This window comes from Leucoraja erinacea, chromosome 9 (genome assembly GCF_028641065.1).
Source record: "Leucoraja erinacea ecotype New England chromosome 9, Leri_hhj_1, whole genome shotgun sequence".
In the NCBI taxonomy this organism is placed as follows: Eukaryota; Metazoa; Chordata; class Chondrichthyes; order Rajiformes; family Rajidae; genus Leucoraja; species Leucoraja erinaceus.
In genome coordinates this window covers 31,371,297-31,389,419 of record NC_073385.1, presented here as the reverse complement: position 1 = coordinate 31,389,419, position 18,123 = coordinate 31,371,297, and the positions used below count along the sequence as shown (strand labels likewise).

The following is an 18,123-nucleotide window of genomic DNA, read 5'->3' as shown; positions in this document are numbered from 1 at the left end:
CGAGAAGGGAAAGATTTAATAGGAACCTAATGGGCAATTCTTTCCACATAGAGGGTAGTGGGTATATGGAACAAGCTGCTAGAGGAGTTTTTGAAGCAGGTACTATAAAAAAAGTAAAATACATATGGATAGGCAATTGGATAGGAAAGGTTTAGAGGTTTAAGATAAACAGGATAAACGGGGTCTGATTAGGAACAGTCAACATAAATTTGTGCCTGGAAGGTCATGTTTGACTAATCTTCTTGAATTTTTTGAAGAGGTTACTAGGGAAATTGACGAGGATAAAGCAGTGGATGTTGTCTAATATGGACTTTAGTAAGGCCTTTGACAAGGTTCCTCAGGGAAGGTTAGTTAAGAAGGTTAAACTGTTGGGTATAAATGCAGGAATAGCAAGATGGATTCAACAGTGGCTGAATGGGAGAAGCCAGAGGGTAATGGTGGATGGCTGTTTGTCAGGTTGGAGGCAGGTGACTAGTGGGGTGCCTCACGGATCTGTGTTGGGTCCTTTGTTGCTTGTCATGTACATCAATGATCTGGATGAAGGGGTGGTAAATTGGATTAGTAAATATGCAGATTATACCAAGATAGGGGATAATCTAGGGGATAATGGATAGGGGATAATGAAGAGGATTTCCAAAGTCTAGAGTGATTTAGGCCATTTGGAAAAATGGGCTGAAAGATGGCAGATGGAGTTTAATGATGATAAATGTGAGGTGCTACACCTTGGCAGGACAAATCAAAATAAGACGTACATGGTAAATGGTATGGAATTGAAGAATACAGTTGAACAGAGGGATCTGGGTATAACCGTGCATAGTTCCTTGAAGGTGGAATCTCATATAGATAGAGTGGTAAAAAAAGCTTTTGGTATGCTAGCCTTTATAAATCAGAGCATTGAGTATAGAAGCTGGGATGTAATGTTAAAATTGTACAAGGCATTGGTGAGACCAAATCTGGAGTATAGTGTACAATTTTGGTCGCCCAATTATAGGAAGGATGTCAACAAAATAGAGAGAGTACAGAGGAGATTTACTAGAATGTTGCCTGGGTTTCAACAACTAAGTTACAGAGATAGGTTGAATAAGTTAGGTCTTTATTCTCTGGAGAGCAGAAGGTTAAGGGGGGGACTTGATAGAGGTCTTTGGAATGATGAGAGGGATAGACAGAGTTGATGTGGACAAGCTTTTCCCTTTGAGAATAGGGAAGATTCAAACAAGAGGACATGACTTCAGAATTAAGGGACAGAAGTTTAGGGGTAACATGAGGGGGAACTTCTCTACTCAGAGAGTGGTAGCGGTGTGGAGTGAGCTTCCAGTGGAAGTGGTGGCGGCAGGTTCGTTGGTATCATTTAAAAATAAATTGGATAGGCATATGGATGAGAAGAGAATGGAGGGTTATGGTATGAGTGCAGGCAGGTGGGACTAAGGGAAAAAAGTTGTTCGGCACGGACTTGTAGGGCCGAGATGGCCTGTTTCCGTGCTGTAATTGTTATATGGTTATATGGTTAAGAGCCAAACATAGGCAAATGGGACTAGTGTGGATGGGCAATTTGGTCGGCATGGGAAAGTTGGGTCGAAGGGCCTGTTTCTGTGCTGTGTGATACGCATTCTTATATTAAAGAAATTACGAAAATTCTTCAATGCAATTTTATAGCTCAACATGTGGCATAAAGAAACTGAAATAAACTGGAGAACTACCAATAGGAAAAGCAGCAAACCTCAGGGGGGAATAAAGTGAGGACTGAATACAGAGTGGAGATGAACAGTGTAGCAATTTCCATGGCAACTCACCAGATGATATTGCAGAGGCGGTGAGTCAATACGCTTGCGGCTGTTGTGCTGATTGGCACTCACACTCTATTTGCGAGAAAGGGAATTAAGAGAAGGAATAAGTGAAACACCACTGTATCTTGTGACCCTTTACTGTTATTTTCATTCCTGTCTCAATGTGCTACCAAACAGTTGAAAATGCTGTGAATATTTTAAGAAAAATCAGAATGCAAACCTTAATGCCTTCCGTATGAGATTGCCTCTGCTCTGTCTCCAAAAAGTGACAGCGCGTTTACAGTTAAGTCTTCTACAAATCAGAATCATTTTACAGTACTCACCTTGCTTGCCTCTACATTTGACAAAGAAAAAAATTAAGACTATGGTCTAATTCACGGTTCTAACAATTAAGATACTGAGAGCAAAACACGAAACGAGCTGTAAAAAACAGTGGAAGAAGTCTAACACAGTTCAAACAGCTTACAATGAATAGGCTGCTATCTGTGTGCCACGAGTCTCCCTTTTACCTCAAAAAATAAATAGAAAATTTCCCATTTAATGCTTTGAAGCAGTAGCCAACAGACACAGTTAGCATTCAATTTAATGTCAGAAATGTCTCATGGATTTTTATTAAGTTTGTTTCATGTAGAAAAACCAACAATGATGCAATCGTAGCCCTTAATGTTTGTCGTTCCCATTACAAAACATTTGCGCTATTTATTATCTCTCTCATTATAATCACATTTTGGATTACAAATCCAAATTCATGTAATAATGATTCATTTATATGAAACGAATATTTGTTTTCAGTTGATTAAGAATAAATTCTCATTTGGCTTTCCTTGTTGCAATACCTGCCGAGGATTATACATCCTTCAACTTAATTTTTATCCGTATTTTGTCAACAAAGGCTATGTAGTTTCCAAATGCTCCCAACAAGTATTTTATACTTTTCTCCAATTTTCCCGATGACAAAATATGTCAACGTTATATATTGTGTAAACATGTTATATACAGAATTATTTGAATTAGATCTACTGAGACATGCTGCAGATTCCCATTATTTTTAATACAATTTTCTACATCACTGTGATTTAACATATTTGCAAGTGAATTGCAATGAATTTACATAATCTGGTATATAACTGAAAATATTGCAAATTGACACCCCAAGAGTGTTAAGAAAGCAATATGCTGATACAGGCATTCAAGAAAAAAAATCTGAGCTGATTTAATGGCTACATACTAATGTTTGTGAATGACTAAATAGCTTACATTTTGGTTATCTTTCTGATGCATGCGATTAATAACCAGAGCAATCCCAAAATATTTGTGATGTATATTTGTAGATGGATATCATAGGCAACATAATAGAAATGTAATATTACCATAAATTAAGAAAGCAAATGCCTTGTATATTTATTGTACATTATGCATGGGGCATTTCCAGATACTTAATGTTATTACCACCAAACAGATAATGAACATTTCAATATTCTGCCACTTTTATTTCAGTAAAATGCAAATTCTTTGTTCAATATAATAACAAAAACCTTCAATCTGGCATTTGCCCATAATTAGCATCCATTTAAAATACTAAAAATGTCTAACATCAATTTTTGGGCATGTGTTCTTTGTTACCAGCTCTTTCCAATACATTTAGTTCGCGCTGTAACCATTTTTATAAAGAGAAGCAACACAAATTATATATATATTGAATTATCGTATATATTTTTAAACTGATTTAATAACTTAATCAAAATTATTTTCTGCTAGTAACAGATGGCTGGAGGATAAGCCACTGATATGAATAAATGCCTTGTGGATATTTACATCTGTTAATAGATTCACAACTGCATATGTTGACATTCTGAAATTAAAACAGAGAATGCAGAAAACACTCAGCAGGTAAGGCAGCATCCAGGACAGAAAAGGAGGTACCGTTAATATTAATCACCACAAAACATTGACCAAAAGATGAATCCTCCATTCAGCTGTGCCTTGTTGGCTGTCACCTGTGGCTTTACCGTAGCATTTTTGTCTGAGACTAGACTAAGTGGGACCCATTGGGTCCCTGTCACACAGGAGGCTTGGTCCCCCAACGCAATATTGCACCACTCACCCATAGCCCCCAACTGCACAGGCACGCTCATTTCCTCTCATCCCTAGCACTCTCTCCTCCTCCTCTTCACCCTCCCTCTTCTTACCCCTCTCCTCCTCCCCTCCCCAATCCCTCCCTCGCCTCTCTCCCTCTCCTTTCCCCTACCCTGAGTCACTCCCTCCCTCCATAACACCTCTCCCCTCCCTACCCCCCTCCTATCCCTCCATCTCCATCTCCCCCACTCCTCACCTCCCCCTATCTCCCCCACTATCCCTCCTCACCTCCCCCACTGCCCTCCTCTCCCTCTATTCCCCCTCCTCGACTCCTCCTTCCACCCTCTTCTTTTCCCCCTCCTCCTGCACTCCCCAAATCCCTCTCAACTCTACTTTCCCCTACCCTCAGTCACTCCCTCCCTCCCTAACTCCCTCCCCCTCCCTCCCCCTCCTATCATCTATTCCCCGCCTCCCCTATCCCCCCCCCACTATTCCTCCAAACCTCCCCCACTGCCCACCTCTCCCTCTATTCCCCACTCCCTCCTCTTTTCCTTCTCTTCCTACCTTCCCCCAAACCCTCCCTCACCTCTCCTTTCCTCTACCCTCAGTCACTCCCTCCATAACTCCTCTCACCTCCCTAACCCTCCCTCCTCTCCCTCTATCCCCTTTCCTCCCCCACTCTCCCTCCCCAGGATCTCGAGGTTGCCGCTCCTCTCCCTTCCTGCATGCCCCGGAGAAGCATCAGTCGTTGGCGCGGATACTCAGCTCAGCCCAGAAGCACCAGCAGCTAAGGTGTGGGGGTGGAATGCTCAGTGAAAAGACGGGGGAAGAGCCATGGGGGAGAGGGAGGCAGGAGCCAGCGAGGGGGACCAGAGGGGAAGGGGCTGGAGCTGCGGGGTGTTGCAATGGTGGTGCATTTGGGACTCACAGCGGGCGCTGGACGCCGGGATCAGACTCTCTGCTTTCCGTTTTGCGACACCTCCAACGCCGAGCCGCTTCCAGTCCCTCCGAAAATTGTGTCCGGTTGGAGACAATCCTCCATCCTCAGCTCATCCGGCCATCCTCAGCTCCAGTAAGGATGCGATGACGCAGGAAGGGGCGGGCCATCCCGGGGAGTGACAGGGGAAGAGACCAATTTGCGCGGTGCTGACTGGCAGGAGAGGTGATTGATCTGCGCATGCGCGGTTTTAAATATTTTAAAAACTTGATAACTTTAACAATATCCTACCGATCGGAACGAAACTTGTTGCACCCGCAGCACAGGAGAACAATGAGTGAAATGTCGAAAAATCGCAGCACTATCGCGTACCGTGTTTGCGCAAATAGAAAAAACGCGCAAACTGGAAGAGCCCAAGATCAGTGTTTAGTTATGTATAGATCGAAAGTCGTTCAAAGCGACTTACAAAGCACAAATATCCTGGCTGACATTCGTGCTGGGATTTTGGATGAAGCACTAAAATGAGAAAATAATGGCGTTATCAAATTTGTGGAAAAGACAGTATCGTTTGGGAAAAATATGGTCTAGGTTTATGATTGTCATGTGTTCTGAAGTACAGTGTAAAGATAGCTGTTTTGCACATTATCAAATCAGATCAGATAATGCTATACAATCAAGCCAAACTCAAGGATAAGTAGAGCGAAAGAAATGATACAGAGTGTAGAATATAGTTCTCAACATTGTACGACAAAGTCCAATATCCAAATGAGGTAGAGGAGAATCGGACTGTACCCTAGTTTATGGAAGGACTGTTCAGAAGGCAACAACAGAGGGGAAGAAGCTGTTTCTCAGTCTAGTGGTGTGCACTTTGAAGCTTCTGCATTTTTTGCCCGATGGAAGCAGGGAGGAAGAAGAATAACAGAGGTAGGAAAGGTCTTTGATCATGTTGGCAGCTTTCCCGAGGCAATAGATAGATGGGGAGTCTGGTCGGTCGAAAAAGAGCTATCCCTGCACACCTTTTTTTCCCCTGAATCAACATTATGAACAGATTAACAAAGCATTTTAAAATGAATGTCTGTGTGGATGCTTGCTATTCTCATTGTGGCTGTCATGTTCCTTGCACTGCTCCAGAAATCCCCAGCTGTAAAATGCATTGAGACGTAAGGAACATGAAAGACATCTAAAATGCAAGTCATCTTTTATACATCTTTACCAGCCTACACGGTGAGTGTTTCCTGCATTTCTACTCCAATGTCATCAATTAATTTTATTAACAATTCCAGGAACAGGCTGACCAGCTGTTTGTGTGGATCGAATTCTAATATAGCTTTCTATGTTTGTTTTCAAATTTCTTAAACAAGCATTTGCAGTGAAGACTTGCAGCTTCAAGCAATGCATTGTTTATTGTTTCATTACCTGTAGAATGCCATGCATTTCCCCATTCAGTCCACCAAGGTCACACAGCACATCAGTAGCTCTCTGTGCAACTGCGCTGGCTTTGCAAGCTGCTGATCCAGAACCCCTAGAGGCGTCTACAAAGGTTGTAAACGATTCAGTCAGCGGGTTGCTTGAGCTACAAAAAAAAAGCAAATGAAATTCACCATCTAAAAATTGACATCAGTTGAATACAGACACATATTAACCCTAAACAGATTAGTGCAATTTCAACATGTTCAGAAATGCTATAATAACAGATGACATTTTAAAACATGCTAAGTCAACTAGTGAATAATTATTAATGCAAAAAACATTACATATCGGGCATGCCTGGACATATTTATTGCTTTATCCTGCTTTGGCTACTGTCTGTGTGGAGTTTGCATGTTCTCCCTGTGACTGTGTGAGTTTCCTCCAGGTGCTCCGTTTTCCTCCCACATCCCAAGGACGTGTGGATTTGTAGGTTAATTGGCCACTGTAAAATTGCCCCGAGTGTGCAGGTACGCTGTAGTAGATTAGAAAGTGGAATAATAAAGAACTAGTGTGAACGGGTGATTAATGGTCAGCGTGGACTCAGTGAAGTGCCCACCGAGTCCATGCTCTCTCACTCTAAACTAATCTCATTCCTTCCTACCTGGACCTACCCTTCCCACTTGTATCTGTGACATCCCTAATACTCTTCACTGCTTCAACAGTTTCAATTTCTCAGATGCCAAGTGGCTAATCTTCAAGGGCATAAAATCTCTCCACCCCTCCATCCCAAATCAGGAGGTCTGAGGGTTATCTGCTTCCTCATTAAACAGCGCACCAACCAGATCTTCACTACCTACACACCCATTCGGCTGGATTAACATGTTCGTCAACACTCAATTTCTCCAGACCAAAGTGTAACAGCGAGAACTGGCATGGGACAAGCCCCGTCTTGAGCCTACCCCCTCAGCTCTTTTTTCCCCCACTGCATCAATGCAGTGCTGTTGCTTCCTGCACTCAAACAGAACTCAGCAATTTAATTACTGCCAATGTCTACCCTGCTCTCACCTTTACATGGTCTATCCGTGGTCCATCCTTTTCAGCGTTTCCCCATCTTAATCTCAGAGCATGGGGCGGTAACAAACATTCATTACAAGCCTACAGATTCCCATCCATACCCTCCCATAGATATATCCTCTCATCCTGCCTCCATTCCATTGTCTCAGTTCTTCTGTCTCTGTTGTATTTACCTCACTAATATGGTTCTCTACATAGGCGGAAGGAGACAGCCTCCTTCTTCCCAATCTGGGGCTTTCCCTTTACCATAGTTTACATTGCCCTCCACTCATCTCATCTATCTCCCACAGCTCACTCTGAACCCCTCTCCTGCTGGACAGAACAAGAACAAAGTTCTTCAGTCATTCCACCCCATCAGCCTCTGCATTCAACAGACCATCCGTTACAAATTTCAGTCAGCTCAAACAAGATTGGATAAGGATATCATTAAGCTAAAAAGGGAATAGAAATGGTGTTACCAAGATTCGAGGGCTTGAGCTACAAGGTGAAGCGATAAAGGCTGGGATTTTATTCTCTGTCGTGTAAGAGGCTGAGGGGTGACCTTGTTGAAGTATACAAAATCATGAGAGGCACAGATAAGGTGAATTATCACAGTATTTTTCCCAGGGTACACTAGTCCGGAAGTAGAGTCCATAGGTTTAAGGTGAGAGAGGAAAGATTTAAAAGACTTCACAGTTATCATGGCTTCCGTCTCTCATGGATATTCATGTGTTCTACCCATTCCTCTCCGCCACTGAAAACTCACTGTCTTTTCACTCTTTCAGTTATAACAAATGGACTTTGACCTGAAATGTCAACTCATGTTGCCTGACCTGTTCAGTCTTTTTGGCATTCCCCGTGTTTGTTTCAGATTTCATACATCTGCAGATATTTTGATAACCAGAAAAAAATCATTGAACATTATTGCAAAATAAAGATGACCAATTTTAGTTATAAGCTTAACTTTCAGTTAGTGAAGCATTTCACTAATTATGCTATTTGTTTATTAATTTTGCGACCATCTTTATATTTACATTGTCTAATTAGTAAACCCAATCTATGACAATAAAGTTTGAATAGAAACAAAATCTGTGTTGTGTTGAACACAAAGGTACACAAAATTGCTGGAGAAACTCAGCGGGTGCAGCAGCATCTATGGAGCGAAGGAAATAGGCGACGTTTCGGGCCAAAACCCTTCTTCAGACTGATGGGGGGTGGGGGGTGTTGATGGGGGGTGTTGAACACATGTCCTTTGTATTATACTTCATTGGATTAACTACACACAATTCAAATTCTTGCGTCCATTTGTTATCAATATAACTCATTGCATCACATAACAAAAAATCTGTTATTGCCTTGTGTCATGAAAGCAATATATTTCAACCATAAAAACAATCTTAATACATGAACAATATAAAATATTGGCACATTCACCTTTCCTTTGTCTGTCATGTGTGAAATGGTGCATTTTCTGTACATTTAATAAAACTGAATTGTTAAGATAGAACGATGAATTGCAGATGCTGGAACCTTGCGTAGAACACAAAGTGCTAGAAACGCAGGGGTAAGGCAGCATCTCTGGAGAACATAGATGTGATGTTTCAGATCAGGACCCTGAATTAAGTGGTTCAGCTGCTGATAGCATTAACAAGAGAATGGGCTAAATAGTCACGTGAGAACTAAGTTTAAAATTCAAAGGGAATGGAAAGAAACCTTGTGTCTTAAATAACAATAAGCCCACTTACATGGAAAGATAAAGTGCACATCCATGCCCACAGTTTCCTACAGTTCACGTTCATGGTTTGTGCAGATGGAATTGAAAATTGCTAAGTTGCTCACAACCTGTGTGGTTCTCACACATTTCCCAACAGTACATCATTTAGCAACTCCGCACAAAACTCCAATTAATTTTCTTTTTCAGGATTGGCGGGAGCTGAAGCATAAAAGATCATGGGGTAACACAGCATAAATCAGGAAAGAGAATTTAATTTGAACCTCGGCAAAAGGAATGAGCAGTGTAATGAAAATCGGGTACAACCCAGGGTATCTGGGTTTTTTTAAATGCTTCTTTCAGCTTAACTTAATCAAACAGACCCTGCAGCCCAACTCAACAATACAGATCAAGGTGCCTTCCTGAGCTTCATTTGTGATATTTGAGGCTTTGAGGCCGGCACATGAACATGCAGGGAATGAAGGAGTATAGATCATGTATAGGCAGATGAGATTAGTTCATCTCAACATTATGTTGAGCACAGACATAAGAATGGCTGAAGGGCCTGTTCCAGTGCAAAACGTTTCCATATTCTTTATTCTATGTTGTACCCTTTATTCTATGTTGGCCTCACCCTCAATGACCCCTTTTGTCTCCTCTCACTTCTTCCATGTTAAAGGTGTAGCCACGGGCACTCGCAAGGGCCCCAACTACACCTGCCTTTTTGTCAGTTACGTCAAACAGTCCATGTTTCAGATATATACTGCCCAATTCCCCAACTCTTTCTTTGCTCCATCAACGTCGGCATCGGGTCTGCCTCCTGCACACGTGGATTTCATTAACCACCACTAACTTCAAACCAGCCCTCAAATTCACCTGGACTATCCCTGACACCTCTCTCCACTTTCTTGATCTCTCTATCTCCATCACTGGGGACAGACTATCAACTGGCGTCTATTATAAACCTATCATCTCCCACAGTTAACTGGACTATGCTTACTCCCACCCAACCAATAGCAAAGATGCTATTCACTACTCTCAATTCATATGTCTTTACCACATCACTCCCAAGATGAGGCTTTCCATTCTGGGAATTGGGAAGGCGATAGAAACAGGTAGTGCAGGGCTGGGGAACGATAAGATTGGAGGCTGGGTACGGGAGATAGCCAGTGGTGATGAAATCAGTAATAAGCTCGAAGATAATGGCCTGGTGTTCATCTGTGAGGTCATGGTCAAGGCGTAGGTATGAGGAGGTGTATGAGAGCTGGTGCCTGTATAATGCCTCAGCTTTATAGATGTGAGCATGCCAGCCTACAACAGCACCTCCCATGTCAGCAGGTTTAATAACGTTGGGATTGTTGCTGAGTAAATGGAGGGCTGTGTGTTCAAAGGGGGTGAGATTGGAATGTGTAAGGGGAGTGGAGAAGTCAAGGCGGTTGTTGTTGCGCTGGCAGATGGAAATAAAAAGGTTCAGAGAGGGTAGATGGCTGGCAGGGGAGTCCACGAGGAGGAGAAATTATGGAGACAGGAGAAGAGGGTCGTCACTGGGCAACATAGACTCCTTACCAAAAAGGTATGTTCATGTGCACAGATTGTAAACATTCTTGGCAGTTTTGACTGATAGCTTCAGCACCAAACCGTCATTTCACAGAGTCTGTCAACTTGCCCACAGTGCCAGGAAGACTGACCTGGATATTTCAACATCGAGCTTGTTGGAAGATTAGATTAGATTAGATCGAATTTATTTGCCACACAACCAGGGTCGGTGGAATTTGGGTTGTCAGCAGCGGTACAATAATAAAGAACACACAACCACAGTAAAAATGTAACACAAACATCTACCACAGCATTCATCACTATGGTGGAAGGCACAGAACTTGGCCAGACCTCCTCCATTTTCCCCCGTGGTCGGGACCTCCACCCTCCGCAGTCGTTGCTGCGGGCGTCCAGATGGTAAGGGACAAAGTCAAAGTCAGGGTAAGTCCAGGATCGGCTCTTCCCCACCGTAGACCACGGCTTCAGGCTGGTGTCGGCCGCAGACCGGCGGTCGAAGATTTAAGGTTCCCGCCACGCCGCAGCCAGAAGCACCGCAGACCGCAGGGCCGGTGGACGAAGCTCCCCTCCAGGGGTGATGGTAAGTCCATGCCAGACCCGCGGTAGAAGTTGGCCGCGGGTCGGCAGTGATGGCTTCTTCTTCCCCCGGGTCCCCAACGTGAGATCCCGGGCTGCAGACGCCGTGCCAGCTGGAGCTGTGCAGACCGCGGCTTCAGGCTGCCGGCTGCCCCGGGCCAGCGAAGCAGAGCGCTTCCCTCCAGCGAGCCCCAGCGAGGGCTCACCCGCTCCACGCCGAGAGTCCACGCTGCGCCCACGCTTAAGCGCCGGGCGCGTCTCCAGGAAAGGCCGCTCCAATCCTTGCTGTTAGGCCACGGGGGAGGAGACCTGGAAAAAGTTGCCTCTCCATGGAGGAGGCGGCCAAAACAGTTTCCCCCTCACCCCCCCCCCCCCCCCCCCCCCCCCCCCACCACACCACCCCCCACACACAAAACACACCGAGAAACATCAAAAACATACTTTAAAACATACTAAAAAAAATTAAAAAGTTGAAAAAAAACTAACACGCTGCTGACAGGCTGCTGCCACTGCAGCATACAAAGGTCAGACTTGAAAAGTATGATTTGTTTAAAAAAAAGAAACACATGCAGCAGAATTTAACTCAAGCCAAGACGTGGAAACATAGATCTACTGGATGTATAAATCACCATTGTTGAAGTTGGTTTGTCACCAGTTATGTACAAAACATAAAAGCAAAGGTTTTCAGACAAAAACAATTGCACCTAAGGTACTTCTCATTGGTGGAGATACACAAGCATATTTGGAGAGTAATGACCTTTTTAAGCCATGGATTTGTCAGTAGCCAACTCCTGCTAAAATCGTCCAAGCCCAATCTTTACTCAGTAACCCAGTCCATAGATAACAATTGGTTGAAGACTACAATATACTTGTGTTGCTAATATTTGATTGCTGAAAATAATAAAGTACCAATGCATATTTTCCCTTTATCCACTCAAGGATCAATCACATCAATGACTTTGAAGCAAAATAATATTTTGTATGATTGCCAATTAGTTGCAGTCAAGAATGTTTAATTATCTTATGCACAAGGAGAGGTTGGACAAAATTGGATTGTTTTCCCTAGAACGCTGGAGGTTGAGGGGAGACTTCATAGAAGTATATAAAATTATGAGAGAGACTGTTCGGGTCAGAACCTTTTTTCACCAGAGTGGAATTGTCAAAGACCAGAGGGCATTGGCTGCAGTCTAGTAAGTAATTCTTACTTGCTGCAGCAGCATAACAGGTTTATAACATAATACATAAAATTCAATAAATTATGAATCCCAATACTCAAGCAAAAAAAGCCCAAAGTCCTTTGTGCAACCAAATGTTGCAACTAATTAATTACATTACATCTTAACTTTGCGCCCTATCCACTGAAATATTGAAGACCATGCCCCCCCAAAATCAGCTGTTTCCTTTGATAAATGTGAATCAATTAAAAAGCATGTGCCTGTTTTTCCCAATTAAGTCCAGAGCTTCTTGGCCAACTGTCAGATCTGTATTGCACCTTGAAGATTTATGGGATGCCAGTGGCTCAGAAATCAGAATAGTAATCGGTTTTGAAGATTGACCTTGATTCCCATTTTAATGGCTATTTAGCAACTCCTGTTGCAATTCAATATTGCGGGGATGTCCAATGACATTGGACGAAGGAGTGCCCCCATTACAATTGAAAAGCTCATTAAGGATCACAGCATGCATCTGGTTCCTATAACATCAGTATTCACTGCTTTATGGAATGGAAAGAATACAAAATGTGAGAAATCATAATTAACAAAAATAGTATTTAGGCTGTACTTCCTACAATTTACATTCAATTGTCTCTTTAAGCTGATTAAACACAGCTGAAAACTGGATAGTCAATAGTATGAGTTTTATCAAGGTAGCAAAATAGTTAACTGCAATATTGTTATCTGCCCTTTTCTATTCATTTTTTTTATATATAAGAATCTGGATGCATCAGTGTATTGCTATGGAAATCTGATTGAATCCAACACTTTCAATTCCCCTGCAAATGGTAAACAGCTTTTGCCTCAGGGGAATTTCCACTTGGAGTTAGAAGCAGCTTCCAATAACAAACATGGATGTGCCTAGCAATCCGCTATACACAATTTACACACTGCACGGTAAATGGTTCATCAGTCAGTGAATCCAGGTTTTAAGTCCTGCATATCACATTGCACTTTAGTCACGAAAAACATTTTGTTGATATATGCTGTATATCTAGACAGCAAACAGATTGTCAGGCTGAAGCCATCAGCCCTGTAACACTCATCACACACTCGTATCTGCATAAACTAAATTTAGATAGTGGCAATATACAAAACCAAACAATATGCTGTTACATGTCAGTGTACCTGCAAAAGCCAAGCAATTTAAAATAAATCCATAAAGTGGAAGACAAAACCTAATACAATTATAGACAAAATAAATTAATTTGGAAAGTGTCCAACAAGACTACATATGCAAACAAGTATGTGTTTGTGGCGTGGACTAAACAAAACTGCAGAGGATATTACATTTCCCCTTACTAACTGCTTTGTGAAGCAAACTGTTCTTGGAACAGCAGACTCTTTCATTGGCAGGTTACCCTACCCCAAATTCATTGCAAAACCCACGACTATAATAATGCAAAATGGATTCCTTCAGACATTCTAGTTTATTCCTAGGTGGATTCATGTTTCTTTCTATATAGCCATGAATAATATAAATGCAAAGCTGATTTCTTTCTCCTTAAGCAGTATTTGGATTTTAGTGTGTATAACATTTCAACAAGACAATGAAAATAAAGATATACTCTTTCCCGCAGCCAAAGCTCCTTAAAATTAATTTCAATTACATTACAAGCATTCACAGAAAATTCCAGGTTTAGGTGAAGCAACATGTTGCTGTATTTTTGTTTAACCATTTGGTTTGTCAAGCTCAATGGATGGCTCAATTAATGAGTCCAGTGAATATCTAAACCATACAACAACTGAAAATGTTATAAAATACCCGTTTCATAAGAGCAAATTCAGGCAACAAGACAAAAACAGATATTTGTACAGATGACAAAAGGTTTGATCAAAGATAGATTTCAAGTAACATCTTAAAGGATTAGAGAGCTATAAAAGGATTAGGCAAGAAAATTCCAGAGCTTGGGGCTGAGGCAATTGCAGGTTTAACTGCAGGGGGGGGGAAGCTTGATAGGTCCTTGTCCCGGACTCATTATCCTATTGCTTAAGCTTGAAATTTAGTTGGTGGGTGGACAGGGAGAGAAGCAAAGAGTTTTAATGGAAGAAAAAAAATTTGAAAGTCTACCGCTTTTCTTTGGCTAATTGACATTTTAAATGCCATTCAAAAGTTCCACTGACTAAGTCACAATCAGCTCCTACATTGTAAAAAGTAACAAACACAGATATTGGATAATAGATGCCCTGTTTTCATTTTTTTCTGAATAAATAAATAAATGTTTTTCTGGCAGATATGGCTTTTGTTGTTTTTACTGGATGTGTGGAATTGTTGAAATATGTAGTGTCCATTTTTAAATTAAAATTTTGATGAAAATCACTCTAAGTACAATTGATTACTTGCAATCACTTCCAGTATTTTATTTGTCCTTTTCATGAACCGAACCTGCCATTTTAAAAACTCACAAGGGATCAAATGTTTCATTCATAACAGTCTCGGCCCAAACTCCACCAGCGACTCACAGTACCAAAATGTCACCTCTGGTTTTCTGAATAACAAACAACAGCATAAAATTGACTTTCCAAATTCAATCTCAGCAGGCTTGGAAAAATAAGTCTATCACGCTAGACAAAAATGTTGGAGAAACTCAGCGGGTGAGGCAGCATCTATGGATCGAAGGAAATAGGCAACCTTTCGGGTTGAAACCCTTCTTCAGATTGTCTATCAGGCTGTTGAGGTAGTACATGGAATCATAAATTGCTATATCTCAGGAGGAGGCTATTCAGCCCATTGAGTCCATGCCAGCTTCCTGCACAACAGTCTAATCTACCTACTCCACCATTTTCAACCTGTAGTCCTGCAATTCCCTGCCCCCCCCCCCCCCCCCCCCCCCGACTTTCCTAGATTTATTTCCCATGACACAATACCCCGGAAATAGTATTTCACTCTGGAGCTAGCCGTGCCTTTAGCCAAGATGCTCAATTGTAGTAACAACTCTGGCATCCACCCAACAATATGGAAAATTGCCCAGGCAAGGGCCGTCCAAATATTGGACAAATCTAATCCATTTTAGTACTGCCTCATCAGTCTACTCTCAGATATTAGCAGAATGAATGGAAGTTGCTGTCAACAATGCCATCAAGTGACCCTCATTCACCCATAACCTACTCGCCAATGTTATATTTAGGTTTCACCGGGATCACTTGGCTATAGAAACTTGGTCCCAAACATGAACTAGAGAGCTGGTGTGAGATGAGAGTGAAAGTTCTTAAAAATCAAAGTGTTAGATCCTGTGTGGACTCAAGGAGCCTGGTAATACTGATATAATTGGGTAAAAGAAAGCATTTCCTTTCTGTAGTAAATGTGATCAGCTATTGGTCTTCACATTCTAAGTCCTCTTGCAGTTGATACAATTCCCCCTCACTGTTGACGCTACTTCCCTATTTTGAGCCATGTTGAAAATTTACTCTGCCTGCCCATATCCAAGTCGCTAATGCACATCGAAGAAAGCAGGAGTCCAAGCACTGATCCAGGGGGAAACCACTGGGCACCATTCTATGGTCTGTTTTCTTTCCTCAGCCAATTTCTTAAACAGGCTGCCGATAATCCTTTCCTTCCGTGGTCTTCATGTATGTGGTTGATTTACACAAAGATAAAGCATGGCCCAGATTAAAAAAAAAAAAATTCTCATGATGATGCCTACATTTTGTGATTAAAAAAAAAATAATATTCATTTATGGGGACAGGTTTATCAAACAGAAGAAATACAACATGTTGTTCAACCACCGTTACTAACTGCAAACCACAAGCTTCTCTTACATCTGGAAGAACTTGCTAAGAGTCTGAAAGCAATTTAAGTTCCACTAGAGTTTTGAACATCTGTTTGTTTCTGAAGTATGATACAAATATTTTAATGAAAATACACATGCATCATTAACAATCACATAGATTTTTAAAAGGAAAATAATGACTACACAATATTTCTCTTTTATAATAAGAGACAATTCCTTATGTTATTTTACTTTGGCTAGGAAACAAAAAATACTCCAGCTCATATTGTCAAGGCTACATATTTCTAACCTCCAAAAAAAACATTACCTTTTGCCTTCAGTTCTTTTTCTGCTTCCAGCTACTTGCTCAGACCAAACAAAAACAAAAACAAAAACAAAAACAAAAAGTGCTGGAGTAACTCAGCAGCTCAAGTATTCATTTGTGTGTTTCTTTTTGTAAATCAGCACCTGCAGTTCCTTATTTCTATAAAATCATCAGTAGCCTGTGTTATCCCAAATTTAGTTTAAATCCTATGAACAGTAATCACTGAGATTGGCTAATTCCATTTCTTGACCTTCCATGCCCCCTGCCGAGTTTCTCATTTGCAACTCAGTAGCTGCCAGGCCCATCTCTCTTCTCACTGCTCCATGCCACCAATCACCACATATCAATTACAATTCCATCAAATCCTCCTGCCAAGCCTTGCCCTCTACAATTTCCAACGTTGCCCATTACATGCAGTTTAAAGTCATACACATCTTCTGACTTAGTTTGATTTCAAAATCCTGTCCTCAGCTTCAAAATTGTAGTTACCAACCTTTAACTTTCCTGCCTACTGCCAGTGCTTAAAATATTTCCACTGCAATAGAATACAATTGTATTAATACTCATGGAGGTGATTATGTGCCCATTGGTGCCATATTGTTGGAACTGGTTTGAAACACAAAGGATGATACATTGAATGCAGAAGCTGGTGGGGAGCGAGGAAGTGGGAGCAGGGAAGGTAAGGATCGGGGAACTTGATTCTTGCTCTGCAGGAGGAGATAGGGATGAGAGTGGAGCTACGAGACATAGATGAGATGCAGTCAATGGATCTGTTAGTAATGATCATGGGAAAGCCATGGATTGGAAAGGAGGATATCAGTTCAAAAGGCCAAGCCCCATGGACAGAGGAGGTGGGAAATGGATGAAATCCTTATAGAAGGCAGTGCAGGGGAAATATGGTCAAGAGTATCAAGAGTATCAAGAGTATATTTAATTGTCATTTGGACCCCTGGAGGTCCAAATGAAATGCCGTTTTTGCAGCCATACATTACACACAAATAGACCCCAGACACAACATAATTACATTTTACATAAACATCCATCACATAGGCCAAATAAACTTATCTCTCCACTGCACTCTCTCCCCCCCGATGTCAGAGTCAAAGTCAAAGCCCCCGGCTGGCAATGGCGATTGTCCCGCGGCCATTAAAGCCTCGCTGGTGAAGAAAGCTGTGGTGGTCTTGTGGATTTTGTAATGTTAGCATGTGGCTAACCTCTCCCCTGAGGGAGCAGAAGAGATCATGCAATAGAAGAGTCAGAAATACACCACGTGAAGGTGAGAACAGTGGAAATTGGTACCAAAAATGATGATATTTTTGAATTTGAGTGAATGCAAAAAGCAGCATCAATGCTGTCGCCAATGTACTGGTAAAAGGGTTGGAGGAGCTGGCCCTAATAACACTGAAACATAGGCAGGGTTAGATTTGTCCCATGAAAGTTCCCACAGCTATGCCTTTAATCTCAAAAAAATGTGTGGAGTTGCAGCTTATCTATTTCAGAACAGGTTCAGCTTGCTGGTAAGGATGGGTTCATGGTGGCAGGGTGCTGGAGGGTCAGAGGAGGGTAGGTCAGCATGAGTGAGGCAAGCAAAAATATCAAGGTGGTTAATGTCCCATCAGCAATTAGCAATGAATAGATCAAGAAAATGTAAGAGGTTAGAGGCAGGGATTCAAGTGGATTGCAATCCTGAAGATATTGGACTCCATGAAGTGGAACTTGACAATTGCAATGCCGCATACGAGTGGTGATCTGCCTCTTCATTTAATTAATTT

The 18,123-nt window shown here is 41.8% G+C and overlaps 1 protein-coding gene across 3 annotated transcripts in view; it reads right to left on the bottom strand.

The window, feature by feature from the left end:
• Positions 1 to 18,123, bottom strand: part of kiaa0586 (KIAA0586 ortholog) — a 378,726-nt gene that overhangs the window by 231,953 nt on the left and 128,650 nt on the right. For 2 of the 3 annotated variants that reach the window (XM_055640495.1, XM_055640493.1), the window contains exons 10-11: positions 6,214 to 6,370; positions 1,791 to 1,856 (exon numbers count right to left, since the gene is read on the bottom strand). In XM_055640495.1, coding sequence (XP_055496470.1) covers positions 1,791 to 1,856; positions 6,214 to 6,370 — 223 coding nt within the window. The remainder of the gene's footprint in view (positions 1 to 1,790; positions 1,857 to 6,213; positions 6,371 to 18,123) is intronic. The other variant, XM_055640494.1, reaches the window with a different exon arrangement.